This window comes from the organism of the source record quoted next, unplaced genomic scaffold, assembly GCF_019419815.1.
Source record: "Pyrus x bretschneideri cultivar Hongxiangsu unplaced genomic scaffold, Pyrus_bretschneideri_v1 Contig13, whole genome shotgun sequence".
Lineage (NCBI taxonomy): Eukaryota > Viridiplantae > Streptophyta > Magnoliopsida > Rosales > Rosaceae > Pyrus > Pyrus x bretschneideri.
In genome coordinates this window covers 7,079,072-7,095,244 of record NW_025999424.1, presented here as the reverse complement: position 1 = coordinate 7,095,244, position 16,173 = coordinate 7,079,072, and the positions used below count along the sequence as shown (strand labels likewise).

The 16,173-nt window shown below is 34.0% G+C and overlaps 1 protein-coding gene across 1 annotated transcript; it reads right to left on the bottom strand.

Annotated features, from left to right (window-relative positions):
• Positions 1 to 4,716: 4,716 nt before the first annotated feature.
• LOC125474719 (palmitoyl-monogalactosyldiacylglycerol delta-7 desaturase, chloroplastic-like) lies at positions 4,717 to 7,188 on the bottom strand. Its single transcript, XM_048578700.1, is given in 6 exon segments — positions 4,717 to 4,991; positions 5,090 to 5,196; positions 5,302 to 5,445; positions 6,432 to 6,572; positions 6,828 to 6,959; positions 6,961 to 7,188. Coding segments are annotated over 6 exon segments (942 nt in total). The 5' UTR covers positions 7,108 to 7,188; the 3' UTR covers positions 4,717 to 4,720.
• Between the last annotated feature and the right edge of the window lie 8,985 nt (positions 7,189 to 16,173).

Below are 16,173 nucleotides of genomic sequence, written 5' to 3'. Positions count from 1 at the left end.
TTTTTGCATTGGCTTGTAAATTAGTGGGGTTGCGTTTGTACCGTCTATTGATTTTAAAGTGATTTTTTCTTTTCTTTTCATAATTTGACTGAAATAATTAACATTCTGATAAATTTAATTAAATTGTAGTAAATAATAGTCAGATAAGGTTTGGACCGTTTGGTGACCAAAAACATAAAGGTTTGGTGGAGATAGTTAATGGATGGAAAATATCCTGTTTCATTCCACGCTTTCCCATGCAGTCCACTAAAGATTTATGGCGAATAGAATCCAGCTAACGGTGGTTCTTATACCTACTAATTATATTTTTCACAATAATTTAGCAATTCCAGTTCTCCATATAGTTCCGACGTCTAAGGTTAAGGGTGGTCCTTCTAGGTCGTTCACAACCGTTTTTTTTTATTTCCGGAGGGTCCCAAGATCATCTGGGTTCCTATGTACATATGTTTCTATCAGTATGGTTCATCATCAACATCATCAATATTATTGGGGACCTACAAAAAACGTATATTCTGTTACAAATTGACGTATGTATTTATGTGTTTCTTAATATCAACGCTAATGGAATTTGACTTGGGCTACAGACTGGTTTGGTAATAGGATTAGATTGGAATCGATAACTTTCTAAGTTCAAAGTATACATGTTGAGGTGAAAAATAAAAAAATTATGATCAACTAGAAGGTAGAATACAATTTAATACAAATTAATACTCATGAAAAAAAAACATATCTTTTACAGGCCTCTCCAAAATGGTAGGATTGCAAGGGGTGCGTATTTTCGTGTCTTACCTCTTCTAATCCTCTCCAAATGAAACCTCGTTCACTTGTACTTCCAATATGCTATAAAATTAGGAAGTTATTCCTTCCAATCCAATCCCACCAAACAAGTCCTACCTTTTTGTTTCCTTTCCAAATCTAAGATTCATCCAATACCAATTAATCACAACATATATCTTGCGAGATCGGGAAATGTTTTCCCATTCCAACTTATGATTCTAAGCAAACAAACCGGGCCATAAACAATTCCCGTTTATGATATGTGTCAGGTGAGGAGCCAAAAGCTAGAAAAAAATACTTCCTTTACTATGTACAGATCGACCCCGATCGAGCAGGTCCTCAACTAAGAAAGGTCCCCAATTTCTTATCAAAAGAAGTAACAACTCATGGTTAAAATTAAGGAGTTTTAACGAAAAGCACACGGTACTGTTCATTTTAACGAAAAATTATATTTTTACAATAAAAAGTCAATCATGATACTATTTACTTTATCCTTTATTTTGTCCTTATCGTTAAAACTCAAATTTGAAGCTTGAAGCTCCTTTCATTAGTTTTACTTAAAATTAATGGATCAAATATATATATATATATACACGCACCTACCTGAAAAGGGAAAGGGAAAGGGAAGGGAAAGCGGTTGAATAAATTCTTGAAACTTCGAAACCAAGGGACATGAATAAATTTACGTAATACGACATGCAACTAATTAGTCCGCAGAGATCAAGTCAAAATAGCTGGCTATTAATAAGATGATAAAGAAATTAAATACAAGAGTCTTTCGGTGCCCTGATTTCTTATTCAATGTTTTGGCGGAAGAGCCAATCTTTCTATTCGAATTTAATCTGTAAAATCCTATATTTTGAATAAATAAAATAAAAAATAAAAAAAGTGAAACGCAATATTGAAGGTTACGTATAAGGCAAAGTCAAGTGGCCCTATAAATGCATGCACATCAGATAGGTACTCTGCAGCTAACAGATCCAATTGCTAGTACGTGCATGCCCCCACAGTTCACTGGGATACGAATAGTTATTATATTTATTATATTATTTTTATTTAAAGACATTTTACTCAATGAGTCAATCACTAATTAGAAATCAAACTCAACATAAACATAAACATATTTGTGTACATAATTTGTGGAAGTTGAACTTAAGACATTTTACTTGCATTGGATATACATATATATTGATGAATCAACAATTAATTTATAAATCAATTCATGATTCATTGTTAGCTTTAATCGTTCAACTCAAGTTTTTAAAGTTTGCTAACAAAAATAAATGAGTTGATTAATCAAAAGTTAATTCATAAATCAAGAACTGACACGACGTATCTCTTCCTTAGAGTATCTCCAATGGAGGAGATACAAATCTGAGTTGTAAATACAACATTTATATCTCATTTTGCATCTTCCGAAGATGTGAATGTAAATTTTGAACCTCATTTGTTTTCCTCTCTGTAACTCACCGGTCCACTTTCTAAAGATAAAAAGATGGCTTTTTAGCTAAAATAATAGTCCTAAGATCGACATAACTCCTCAGTTTGATCTCTAACAATGAAAATCAATAGTAGTGGTCGTTGAGTTTGACCATCGCATATCAATTTGGTCATTATGCTTAAATTTTATTAATTATTCCGACGTTTTGGGTGATGTGGCACTTTGTGGGTCCTACAAATTCAATCATGTAGTGAGATGTGGATTACTGTAAAAAAAAAAAAAAAAAAAAAAAACTGGTTTTTATATTTAAAATTAAACTAATAAAGTTAAAACAAATTAAAATTTTAAATAAAAGAAAATGTCGTCGTCTTCATCTGGGTGTAATGAAGACTAAGATTTTAGAGAGAAGGTTTCTCTCAAGTTTTATCAAATTCCAGCAAAGATGAATATATTATACATTTAGAAAATGTTAGGGAAACTATATTTTTATTTATATTTTTCGGTGGAGATGAATATTTTACATCCTTCTATTGAAGAGAGCTTTCCAGCCAATAAAGAATATAGAATTTCCATTTCAAGGCGTTTTGTTGTGTTTCCCAGCTACGATTTCCATTAGAGATTCTATAATTAAGTTGTGTTTCCCAGCTAGGGTTTCGAACAAGTCTTGTTGTGCTTTAGTTTTCTTTTTGTTTTTTCATTGTTTCTAATATTCTTCTTTTATGAGGTAGAAGCTAGCAGCTGTTTTTCTTGTTTGGATTTGTGATGTCTACTCTTTTTTTTTCCGAAGATAGAAATATATTAAAGACGATAGAAATGTTTACATCCTGAGCTAGAATGTTGGACAAAAATTCTGAGCCAATACAATCCCAGACAAAAGCTCGACTCTCCTTAAAAACAAACTTAGCCACCGAATAAGTAGCGCGGTTGTTCTCCCTAGACACAAATGCGAACGTCACTGACGTCAGTCTTCGCTCTAGAAGCGTGATGTCGCCAAGAAGACATTCAAGACTAAAGTCATGAGTCAGTTCCTTCCTGAGCATCTGGATAATCACCTTGGCATCGGGTTCGATAATCACGTTCACAAACCCATTGTCAATGCAAGCCAGCAAGGCATCACGAATCGCAAGGCAAAGTCACGGCCAACCCAGCTCACGCCTGCACGCAGAGTGTTCTTACACCAAGCCGCATCAGTATTGATCTTAAAAAAGCCGTACTCCGGTTTTAGCCATTGTGCAACCGTTCGAGGCGCTGCCCATGTTGACAGCTCTCTCTTTGGGCTCTCACCCGCTGGTTTTTTTTATGTTTCAAGTTTATAACTTGTTGCACGTGTGGCGGTCGTTTTCCTACCATGAAGTTTGTCCACTACATTAATGGACTGTCCCTAATTGGAAGAGTTGATTTGGAAAAGTTGTTGATGAGGTGTGAAGTGTCCTTTTCTTTTGTTTTACCTCCGTGGAAGTTTTAGGCAGCGCTACTTAAAACTTTCTTAAATCAGTCGTGTGAAGTGACAGTGTTCTTAGCTTTTTGAAGAAGGATTATTTCTTAGTTTGTGTCCTTGGCCATTTACGAGTTTGTTTTGTATAGAGTTTTTCTTGACTTTTTTAGGAGTAGTTTGTTATTTTTAATATCTAACACCGGCCTTAGGCTAATAAACATTTTTAGGCATGATGAAACCCTAATAGATAATCGCGTTTTTAATTTTTTTATTTTTTATTTTTTTTTTTATAAATCTATTTATTGATTCTAGTCCGCCCATTTCATTTAAGAAGCGAAGTTTGTAGCCTTTTCTTCTCTGCAATTATTGATAAGAAATAAAAAAAGGGAATTGTTATTAGTACTTCAAAAATCTCATTTGACACTCCAAATTTTCTATAATTAGAAAGAAAAATATACTTGTGAGGAGTGTAGAATGAGATTTTTGGAGTGCTATTAACAATTCCCATAAAAATCAAGTTTAATTCAAATTAATCACCTTGGCTGATTGTTTTTACAGATGTTGGATTTCTTAATCATTGTTGATTAGTTGTATTGATGTGCTTGCCTAACATCTAGGTTCTTAATTTAGTTATTTGATACAAAATTAGAGTAAATACTATATTCATTTGAGGATTACTTCTTGTGGTTAAGAGTTGTAATTTTCTAGGTAAATACTATAGTCCTATAGTTTACATGATTATCAAATGTTTTCACAAAGCTTATAAGGTTTTCATATTTGTAATAATTATCATAGAATTGTAGGACATACGGGAAAGCCTAAATACCATAGTATATGCATACATTTATATACTCATAAGCTAGGCGTAATGTAAACAACTCCAGATCAATATAATTTAGATACATAATATTAATTAGTCGAGGAAAGTACAGTGAAAGTAAAGCCTTATTAACAAGTGTGTATATATATATATATATAGGCTGCATATATATCTTTTCTTTTGAGGATCATATAGGGCTGCATATTAAATAGCTGGATAGAGATTCAAGCTTCCATGATTTTGTTGATCAAATCTTTCCGTTGTTGATTTCTGTTTCAATCTTTTCCTCGAGCTTGCTGATTTGGTTGTTCAGGTTGTTGCTTATAAATAAAGCTTTTCGTTTCTTCTGAGTCTCAGTGGGAAGCTTTACTTCTGTTGCCAAACCGATGATTTCAAGAAATCTTATTACATACCATGTAACATCAATTTCCCACCATTCCAAGCCATGCCGAGCCGAGTGTTCAAATGCATGGTGATTATTGTGCCAACCTTCTCCATGAGCCATCAATCCAATTAACCTACGCGTACGTACACAAATCAAAATTCAGTACATTTTTACTATTACCAATACGTCTTGGAGAAGATTTTCCATCACAGATATATGGCTATACTATACCAGTTGTTTCTAGACAGATCACCAGTATTCCATACTTGTCGTCCCCATGTGTGGCAAATCGAATTTATTCCAAAAGTAGCGTGGAGAAAAATTACTGACCTCACACCCTACCATAAAAAAGAAAAACACAGCTCAAGAAATTATATGTATGGCCATCAATTGAATTTGTTCTTTAGGCTAAAAAATAAAGAACAATGTCAATATTTAATTACCAGCCCCCAAACCAAAAATGGTAGTCCTCCAACGGCATAGAGTATCGCTCCAAAGCTAATTGCATGAAGGGGGTACGTATAATGAAGAAATCTATAGAAAGGATCCCTTTTCAAGTCTCCAACGTTCTTAAGTCGTGCATCATACTGCGAAATTTCAAAGTTCAAAAAAATTATCATTGGTATGTCAATTTGCTTAGCTCTGTGAATAAAGGGGTCTTTTCCTTTCAAACTGCTAATATACAATTACGTGTTTATCTCTTATTATCTGACATGTTAAGAGCTAGGTTGGACCTAGAAATTATTTATTGGTGGGCTAGCCAAAAAATATCACCATAAAATGATGCGATCAATTTTTTTTTGTCTAGATACAGTTACATTATAGTCAACCTAAAAATAAAAATTTTAATTAGTAATAAACCAAACATTCTATGGCTGTTCCACTAATTAATTTCCAACCAGCTTAAATATATATATAAAAAAGTAAAAGTAAAAAAATTGGATCGTTGACTTCTGATATATGATCCAATTGGAGTTTTGATCCTCAAACTAAAAATTCACTTGTATTAAACCTTGAACTTTTCACAACGTAAAGCAATGATTATTTTGTGTTACTCTGTTACAACTTTAGCCCCTTTTTCGCCCTTTAGTTGAAACCTTTTATTTGGACGAAAGTTGTAATGATGTTCAAATTAACATTTGCTCTAGTGTGATGAGTTCAAGGACTACTATTCACATATCTGGTTTAGATACCAAAACTCCACTTGAATCAAAATCTAAGCACTAGTACTCTAATTTTTTTTTTTTTTCAAAGTAAAATATATAAAAACGCAATAAAAAGAAAATAGATATATCAAGTTAGTTAAAATATTAATTATTTATTACTTAAGATGCACTACATACATATGATAATAGTGGAACTGGGTAGGCTATATATGGTGACAATAGGCTGCAGTAGCCTAATTATATGCTAATAACCTAATACAGTAGGAATTCGCAACACAACCTACCTAGGCTACAATCCACCTTAGTCGTGGGTGTACCTCAAGAGATGAGAGCGATATACACAAGTCATATGTATACTACTGATTGCATGTAAGAATTACTGATGAGGGAGCTAAAGAGTTTCATACACTTCCAAACCGAGACCGAAAATCGAAGATCCAACCAATGTGACTATACCAAATTCCTCTAACGGGACTATGAGGATCTTTCAATGTATCAGTAAATTGGTGGTGAGATCGGTGTATGCTCACCCATTCAAGTGGACTTCTCTGCAAACAGAAAAAAATAATGAGCCTAACAAAATCCCTCCCTATAAAATTACAAAAGAAAATACTGGGAAGACCATGTTCTTAAATCATATTTTGTAGACTACATCATGTAGTGGTTAACGGTTGAATTTGTTTAATGATTTAAAGAAAGAATTCAATCATCAATGAACACAACATGTAATGTACAAAATATGATTCACGTACATCTCTCTAGCATCACCAAAACATTACAAAAGATAAACAGAAGTAATATACCTGAAATGATAGAACCCCACAATAGGCAAAAAAGTATTCAAGCCATTTGGGAAGCTTGAAACTCCGGTGGGAAAGTTGCCTATGGTAAGAGAGATTTACACTCACACCTACAACAAAATATAGTGCAACTGCCCACCCAAAATGCAGGCCAGTTGAAATGAAATGGAGCTAAAAGAGTAAGGCAGTGCAAACTAAAAACGACAACTACTGAGCCTATATCCACAAAGTTCCATTCCCTCCCCAAAAATTCCACCCTCCACTGCGTTATCCACTCTCCCATTTGGCTTGCCACAAAACCCGAATTCTCTTCTGCTTGCTTTTGCTTCTTCTGTATCAGTAGCTATTTTTGAAAGTGCATGGAGCAGAATGAATGTGCTGCCTATTTTATAGACTCAAGGGTACCCATACTGCTAAAAGTGGCTCATCAATGATTCAATTCTATCTGTTCATTAAGTCAACAGGAAAAGTCTTTAATTTTTTTTCTTTACAAACAGCATTACTATTCTAAATAGCGGTGAAGCTAGAAAGTTAGTTCACATAGGCACAACAAAGCTGTGACAGATGCACATCTTTGTGTAATCCTTAAACAACGCATGCAACGCCAATTTTTTTTTAATTTATTTAGTGAGGCATTTCATCGAGCACTTGGCGAACTCCTACACATTGTATGCTTATCAAACCCACCCTTTGTGTCATTTTAAATTGTATCTTTAGGCCAATATCGTTATAATGAACAAATAGATAAAACATATATATATAGAGCTACGAGCTCAAATTTATAAGACGTATGGGAGGAGAGAGGGTCGTTAATTGGCCTTTTAAAATGACTAACTTTAAATTCTTTTTCAAAACAGCGTCGTTGTCCTAAAACATATGGACTTTTCCATTTATTCTTCTCGTTCTTCTTCATGAGCTACAAGAAGCAACTAAATTTTTTGTGTGTATATCCGTCCCCTGGTGGTTTTGAATGAGGAATGACCGATAGAGTTGGTGGTGGTGGTGAGTTAATTATTATTTGTCATAGTTACTACAAGAAAACATGGCTTAGGTAGCGACAGACATTCGTCACATAAACATGAAAATTCATCACATTTGAATATGTGTGACGAAAATTTAGCGTCACTATGTTCGTCACCTATACAGCGTCACCTATAGTTCATGTGACGAATTTTACATTCGCCACATATTTTTAGTATTTGTGACGCCAAATTCGTCACTTAATAACTTTAAATGTGACGAAATAAGCATCACAAAACCTAAAAGTCAGTGACCTATAAGTTCGTCACATAACAAATGTATAAGTGAGGAATTTATCGTCACCCAATTTGATCCTAGAATGCTATGGCTGAGAATAAGTGAGACTGAAAGCGTCACATATTCATTTGACATGTGGCGCAATTTGTGTCACATGTGTCAAAATCATAAACCTATTAGTAACAATTCGTGACGAACCAACTACCACATATTCCCTGCTTCATCATCTAGAATTAGAATTCATAACAAATATGAGGCAATACTTTAGTTAATCACATTTCATTGATCAATAAGTTAGATTACATCCAATACATACACCAAGTGTATATCTCAAAAGCTAACATAAGTATTCTAACACCTCTAAACATATTGAGATGCTAACAAGATTCTAAGGCATTGAGTCGGTAACAAAACAGGTATACCGTCTGCATATTTGAAACCAACAACAAAATACATTATATAAGTCACCAACCATGTCATGGTCTTTAGTTCAGCATAGGTATCATTGTCATTTGAAAGATCACCATCACTACCTCAAGTGCTTCTTGAATACTTTCTCCTTTAACTCCACCCTTCTTTTTGTTCATCTTATCCTTACATAATAAAAGAGAAGAAAATAAACATTGGTGTCTAGAGAATAATAGGTGCATTGAGAATTTGAATAACAAAAGAGAAGAAAATACGAATTAAAGGAATACTTAACAGTAAAAAGAATGAAACATAACAAACGAGCCTATCTAAATTACACAATGAGTTTTATATGTACTTTAATTTCATTACCTTGCAAGCCTTCCTTGCATTTTGGATGAAATGGTTTTGCCCCTCTCTTGTGGTAATACTTTTGTTTCTTACGATTATATGAATTTTGCTTGAAAACATCCTACATTAAAAGGTCATTAATTAAGAAGAAAAACATATCTAGTTTCATACCATAGATTACTTATTCACTGTAATTTTAAAACATTCAGCTTTTATAAAGATCAAATTGATATCGCTACTAATGAAGGCTAAATTGATGTCACTACCTTTGGAGATGTTGTTGGTCTGCCCTTGGCTTGCAACCCTTCAGTTGTGCTATCATCTCCTCATTTTCCTTTTGCGTATCTAATTTCACTAATTTATCATAGTCTAGTTAGTAAGTTATCAAAACTCCAAATGTCAGGACTAGATAATCTACTAACAAAGATAAAATTAACAAAAAACTACTTAAATTAGGCGTGGAGAAATTTGGCATAGATTTATGTAGTTGGTGGAAAGGGTTTCTATGGTTCTTGGGTTTTCGATGGTGGCGCAAGAAACTGGAAGAAGGTTGAGACGCGACAAGGTGTGGATTTGGCTTGTTGGTTGAATTGGTCTCTAGGGTTTTTGGTTGTGGAGTGTGATAGACAGCGAATAGATGAGAGAGGGTTTGAGCATTTGGCTTAGAAGATCTTGGTAATGTCACGGTAGAGAGAAGAAGATTAAGAGATGCGTCGGTTGGCTTGAGTCACAACAATGAGAAATGGGAGAAGTCTGAGAGACAGAGAAAGTGAAAGTGAAAGACAACGGTTTAGAATTTAGATGGGCTTTCTCAAATTTGTTTAATACTTTACTATGTTTCTTTTTTCTTTTATTTATTTATTTACTGTTGGAAAAGTGATGAATCACTTTCGTGACCGAGAATACACATATGTGACCCTTTGGCAATTCCTCACATATCATACTTCGTTAGGGCACCATTGTTCCTCGCTATAGATTTTAGTAAGGACTTCAAAAAATTTGTGTCACCCTCTTTTTCATCTTAAAAACGCTTATGATTTTCGTCACTCCATTCTATAATATGTGAGTATTTATAGTCACCTAAGTGTTCTCAAATTTCATACCAAAAAAACTAGTCATGCGTGACGTTCTGAACAATTCGTCACATATAGAAAAAATATGTGACGAATTTTTGGGCGCCACATAAAAGTTGGTCATCTATTCCATGTTTTCTTGTAGTGAGTCCAACTTAACATCATAACGGAATGCATCTGCGACTAAAGCAAGACCCTAGTTCCTGCTCACGCAACATTTTTTTCCCAGCCCAAAAACTTGAGGGCGACGCGCCCTCTGGCCCTTAAGTATTTGCGCTCCTGATTCTAAGCTATAAGATGAGGAGAAATTTTTTTATTTCGAAACTTAGTGTTTATGGGTTGAAAACGAAAATCCTATTCAACATGACAATCAGCTAGTTATATATATATTCTTTTTTCTAACAGTAGTAACAATATTCGGAATAATGAGATTACGAATTCATCCTTAGCTCAAATCAAAGATTGAGATGAACACCAAGTTAGAGCATCTTACTCAAATCATATATCAGGCCAACTTGTGAAGAAGATTGAAATAAATATTTTCAATAGAAATGTCGGGGGTTGTGGAAACATCCCCATTAGTCCTTTATTAATAACCAACTGTGTTTTTGCTCTTGGTTTGATGTATCTTCTTTTCTCTTGTCAGTTGGTATTACTAGGGTTGGAAAAAAAGTTCCAAAAATCTTAAACCGTACTCAAAAAATCCTGAACTGAAAATCCCCAAAGTTTCGGTACCATATCCCGAACCATTTGGTACGGGAATCGATCTCACTGCTTCAAGAGTTCAGTAATCCCGAACCGAACTGAAACCTTTATACATATATATATATATATATAGACCGTTGGATTAGTTACATTTGATTGCATCCGTCCATTGTTAGATAGGGGTTCTCAGTAACTTCTCAGACTCTCTCATTTCTCGAACCATCCAGGACCGCACCCCATCCTTGAGCTCTCTCTCTCTCGAACCTTCTCAACTCCTGGATCTCACCTCTCATCTCATTCGAACACTCTTCTTCACCGCCAAACTCTCTCACGTATATTTTTCATGCTAAATGAGAATTTTGAACTTTGGTTGCTTGCTTGTACATCAATCCCAAATCAGCCCAAAATCTTGAAAAAATTTCTGGTATTCCGAAATTTTGGTTCGGTTTCGGATTTTAGAATCTCATCCCGAAAATTATTGGTTTGGGATTTGGGCTTTAGGTTTCGGAGAAGGATCCTGACCCGAACCTGCCCTAGGTATTACGGTGACTTCATCATATTTGGGTGACCACAATATGAAACTGGAATTCATAACCATAACAGCTGCTTGTAGTCCAATTTTTAGAGATGTTTCAAGTTCTTATCTCTCATTATAACATGGGACAGTTATGTCTCGGTAGGGCCTTTGTTTCGTGGGGGGTTTGTGGTTGAATTTATGTTTCTCTAGCCCAAATTAAAAACCAACACAAACAGCAAACAAATGGCTCCCCGCATTTATGTTTCTCTTATCTACAGAAGGACGCAATTTCATAAAAGAAGGTTACATTATTTTGGACAAAAAAAATGGGATATTATTAATTTTTCCAGAAAAGGGGGTTTTATTTGACTACAACTTGGTAACTAAATCACTTCCATGAATATTAGACCTGGCATTCGTGTCGTGTTTTCTGTGTTCGTGTTAGTTTTCGTGTCATACTCGGTATCTTAATGGATCGTGTCATGGAACACCCGTTAAAACAAACGGGTAAAATGACTCGATCCGAAATCGACCTGATAATATTAACATGTAATATGATCCGATCATTTACCCATAAGGAAAAGATATTTTAAAACAATAAATAATCAAATGAAAAACATAATACTAAATAAGTATATACATACCGTATTGTCACATCCAAAACATAAAAACGCATTTTTCTTTTAAGTATATTTTCTCTTACCTAAATTGATTGCTCTAGCCTTTTTCTTTGCAGACGGCAGGATCGGGAGAGAGGCTTACAGGAGTGGAGAGAGAGAAAGGGATTAGGGATTTTTTTTGATCAAATGGTAAAATTGGAAAATATTGGAATAGAGAAGGGGTTCTTTCATCCAAAAAATTTCTAATAATATAAGTGAAATAAATCTCACGGTACAGATTTACTCTCATTTATCTTACGGCTGTTATTTAAGTAAAATCTTTAATAGTTTTTTAATTAATGTAGAAGTGTAAAAAACATAGAAAAAAAATATATAAACATTCATAATGACAAGCTTTACAACTTTAATGAAGAGCTTAACTTCGAAATTCGCCACTATAATCATATAAATTATAGATCAAAATTTAACCGTTAATTATTGTTTACATTTACGCTTCATTGTTCTCATCAATTTTTTTTTTTCAGATTTTTTTTTTTTTTTGAAAACATGATCTATTAGAGGATGTAAGAAGATGAACGGTTTGGATCATTAATATTATATTTAGAGTTATATTAATTATATATATATATATATATATATATTACGGTTAGTGAAAATATTGCTTGATGTTTATAAAGTTTCTACAAACTATATGACATCAACTCATATTTCAGTTAACCGTAAATATTGAACCATGATATCAAAGATCTGAACCATTCATCTTCTTACATCCAGCAGATGATCATGTTTTCAAAATAGAAAATTTTAAAAATGAAATTCAGTAAGAAGAATAAAGCATAAATGACAATCGACGGTTAAATATAAATTTAAGGTTTATGGATTATAGTGTTGGATTTCAAAGCTGATCCCTTCATGAAAGTTTTAAAACTTGTCACTATGAGTGATTGTATATATTTTTTACATTTTTTTTCACTTCTACAATAGTTATTATTAATTTTATTAATTTCTCTCAAATAAAAAACATTATTCATGAGGGTTTGGAGGATTTTAAAAATCTAAACGATAATGTAAGTGTAACCATTATCTACTTGTGGATAATGATGAATCATGAGTGTTTATATATTCTTTCACATTTTTCATACTGGTATGTATGTCTTCTTAGTTCTTGCTTATACAAATACTATACTAGTTTATTTTAATTTTGGACAACAACATGTTAAGTAAAATTTATATAGTAATGATAATAAGGAACTCTCATAATAAAAATAAATAATGACTAAAACTTTTTTTTAACTTATATAGAATAATAATACAACACTATATATTGAATATAGAATATATTGTAATATTAATATGGCTATTGTATTTTATAATCAATCTTTTAGTAATTAAACTTTAAAATTATCAAAATAATTTTTTTCTTAACAGGTCGAAACGGCTTATCCACGCGTTACCCGTGTGTATACCTATTAAGAACCCATTATTAACGGGTCACCCGATAATGACCTAATTAATTATCGTGTTGATCGAAACCCATTATTTTCGTGTCGTTTTCGTTTCATGCTATCGTGTCATGTCAGAAACTGCCGGGTCTAACGAGTATGACGGACTACAATATATATTTCAAACATTATCTGAACTAAAATTCCTTTTACTGACCCTTTATCCCTCAAATTTAGGCTTTTTTGTTGCAAACTTGAATTGGCTAAAATAATATGCTTAACTTTATGTACCGAAGTTTGAATATCTAATTTAGACAAATTTTCTATTGTTTGTCAACAACAAAAAGTATTATGTGTGTTTTCGTAATTCGTGTGATATACTGTAAGTTTTTTCTATTTTTTTTTTCTTTCAAAATGTGATGGTGTAAAGTTGGGTTGACAACTTGGAAGTGCTGTGAAGAAATTTATATGCAGTTGAAAAACAAAGCTGATAACTTTGAACTTTGGTTGCTTGCTGGTACATCAATCCCGAATCGGCCTGAAATCCGAAAAAATTTCGGGCATCTCAAAATTTGAGAATCCCTAAATTTTGGTTCGGTTTTAAATTTTAGAATCCCGTCCCAAAAATTATTGGTTTGAGATTTAGGCTTTTGGTTTCGGATAGGGATCCTGACCCGAACCAGCCCTAGGTATTACGGTGACTTCATCATATTTGGGCGACCACAATATAAAACTGGAATTTATAAACCATAACAGCTGCTTGTTGGCCGATTTTTAGAGACGTTTCAAGTTTGTATATCCCGTTATAACGTGTGACAGTTATTTCTCGGTAGGGCCTTTCTCTACTACTTGCGTTAGCTTGGGCCTTAGTTTCGTCAGGGGTTTGTGGTTGAATTTATGTTTCTCCCCGCATATGATGCTAAAGGTGATTAGGACTTCACCCTGAGCCATTAACATTGCTGTCCTTCCCTACAAAAGGGCGTTACTAATCCAGAAAAGGACGTTACATTACTTTGAACCAAAAAAAAAGGAATATTATTAATTTTTCCAGAAAAAAGGGGTTTTATTTGACTACAACTTGGTAACTAAATCACTTTCATGAATATGACCGACTAAAATATATATTTCAAACATTCTCTGAAACTCAAATTCCTTTTACTGACCCTTTATTTCTTAAATTTAGGTTTTTTGTTGCAAACTTGAGTTGGTTAAAACAATATGCTTAACTTTATGTACCGAAGTTTGAATCTCTAATTTAGACAAGTTTCCTATTGTTTGTCAACAACAAAAAGTATTATGTGAGTTTTCTTAATTCGTGTGATGATATACTGTAAGTTTTTTCTTCGTTTTTTTCTTTCAAAATGTGATGGTGTAAGGTTGGGTTGACAACTTGGAAGTGCTGCGAAGAAATTTATATGCAGTTGAAAAACAAAGCTGATAACATTTATCATCCTCAAGGTCAAGGGGTTGGTTGACAACTTGGAAGTGCTAGCTGCAAACTAACCCCCAATTCGATTCCCACCCAACTCCCAAAGGATATGTTCTCAAGAGTAGCAGAGTTTGATTGGTAGGACCAAACCGTGCATCAATTATAAACCCAGATATCATGCTGCATGTTTGATTTTTCTTCGGATTTTGCGAGTCTTGATTGTGTGGCTAGTTTGTCAAGGGGTGTTTGCCTTCTTTTCTATCTATATTAGGTTAAAGAATCTAACTTATATTAAGTGGTTTAACTTAAAACTGCACTAAGATTTTTTTTTTTTTTTTTAAGAAGATTCTGCTAAGTAAGCTAGAAGGCGGTTAATTTGATGACAATATTAGTGTTAGACCCATTAATAGTGGACTATTGTGCAACCTCCTGAAATCCTTACATACACCACATCAACTCCAAAGTTACTCGATCCAGAGTGAAGTGGAACGGGGAAGGATGTGCCACCATATTTCTACTATGAATAGTTATTATTTTAGTTGTTTTAGTAAAAAAATAATTATATTATAAAGAAAAATATTAGAGAGATTACAGTTTAATTCTATATTTGTGTTCTATTTGATGTGGTAACGGATGTGTATATGTTATGTCAATTAAAAAAATTATCTCGATGAATGTCGGTTATATGCATTATTTAACACAACTTATAGTATAACAATATGGTCATTACTCATTGTTTGGGCCCAAAATGACAATTTGGGCCGAGAGTAACAAAATGGGCTGAGACTCTTTGGTCCGGCGGTCTTACGGGAGTATCATGGGCCGGCTAGGCACCGGGAGTATTCTAGTCGGCTTCGGTCGAGTCATTTTGCGAAAAGGATGGATTTGGATAAAGGCGAAGGTTGAATCCTTGTACCACTAGGGGTGTTAAAGCTGAAGGCACTGTGAGTCAGGGAATGAATCTAGTTCAATATGAAGGCGGGTTCAAAGTCCCAGTTGAATTAGGATTTGCCGAGTCCTAGTTAGATTAGGATAAGAAGTCCTAATCCGGGTGTGATTCTAACTCGGCCAGGAGTGGTTTCACTGCTATAAATAGAAGAGGGAGTGCATCATTTAGGACCCCCTTCAATTCATCACATAGACTGCTCTGCGCAAACTCTCGCTCTAAACGAAACCTCTCAACAACCTTGAGATTTTTATTTTCTTCGCCAACACATCTTCAGTTTGGATAAACAACACTGTGAAGGCAACTGGTGAACATCTTTAGTTTGGATAAACAACACTGTAATCGTAGAACCATTCGACTGTGAAACACCTTCAGTTTGGATAAACAGCACTGCTCCAAGACTAACTGGTTACCTATCCAAGTCTCAATCGACAAGGATTTTCGAGTCCTTGTTGATAAAGGTCACCTCATTAGCCTCTCGGCGAAGTGAGGTGTTACAGATTATTAGGTTTGGCACATCGAACACCGAGTTGTTTTATGATTGGATATTCATAAGTAAGTTTTAGAGTTTGTCATTCTGACGGCCAAACCACATTTACCA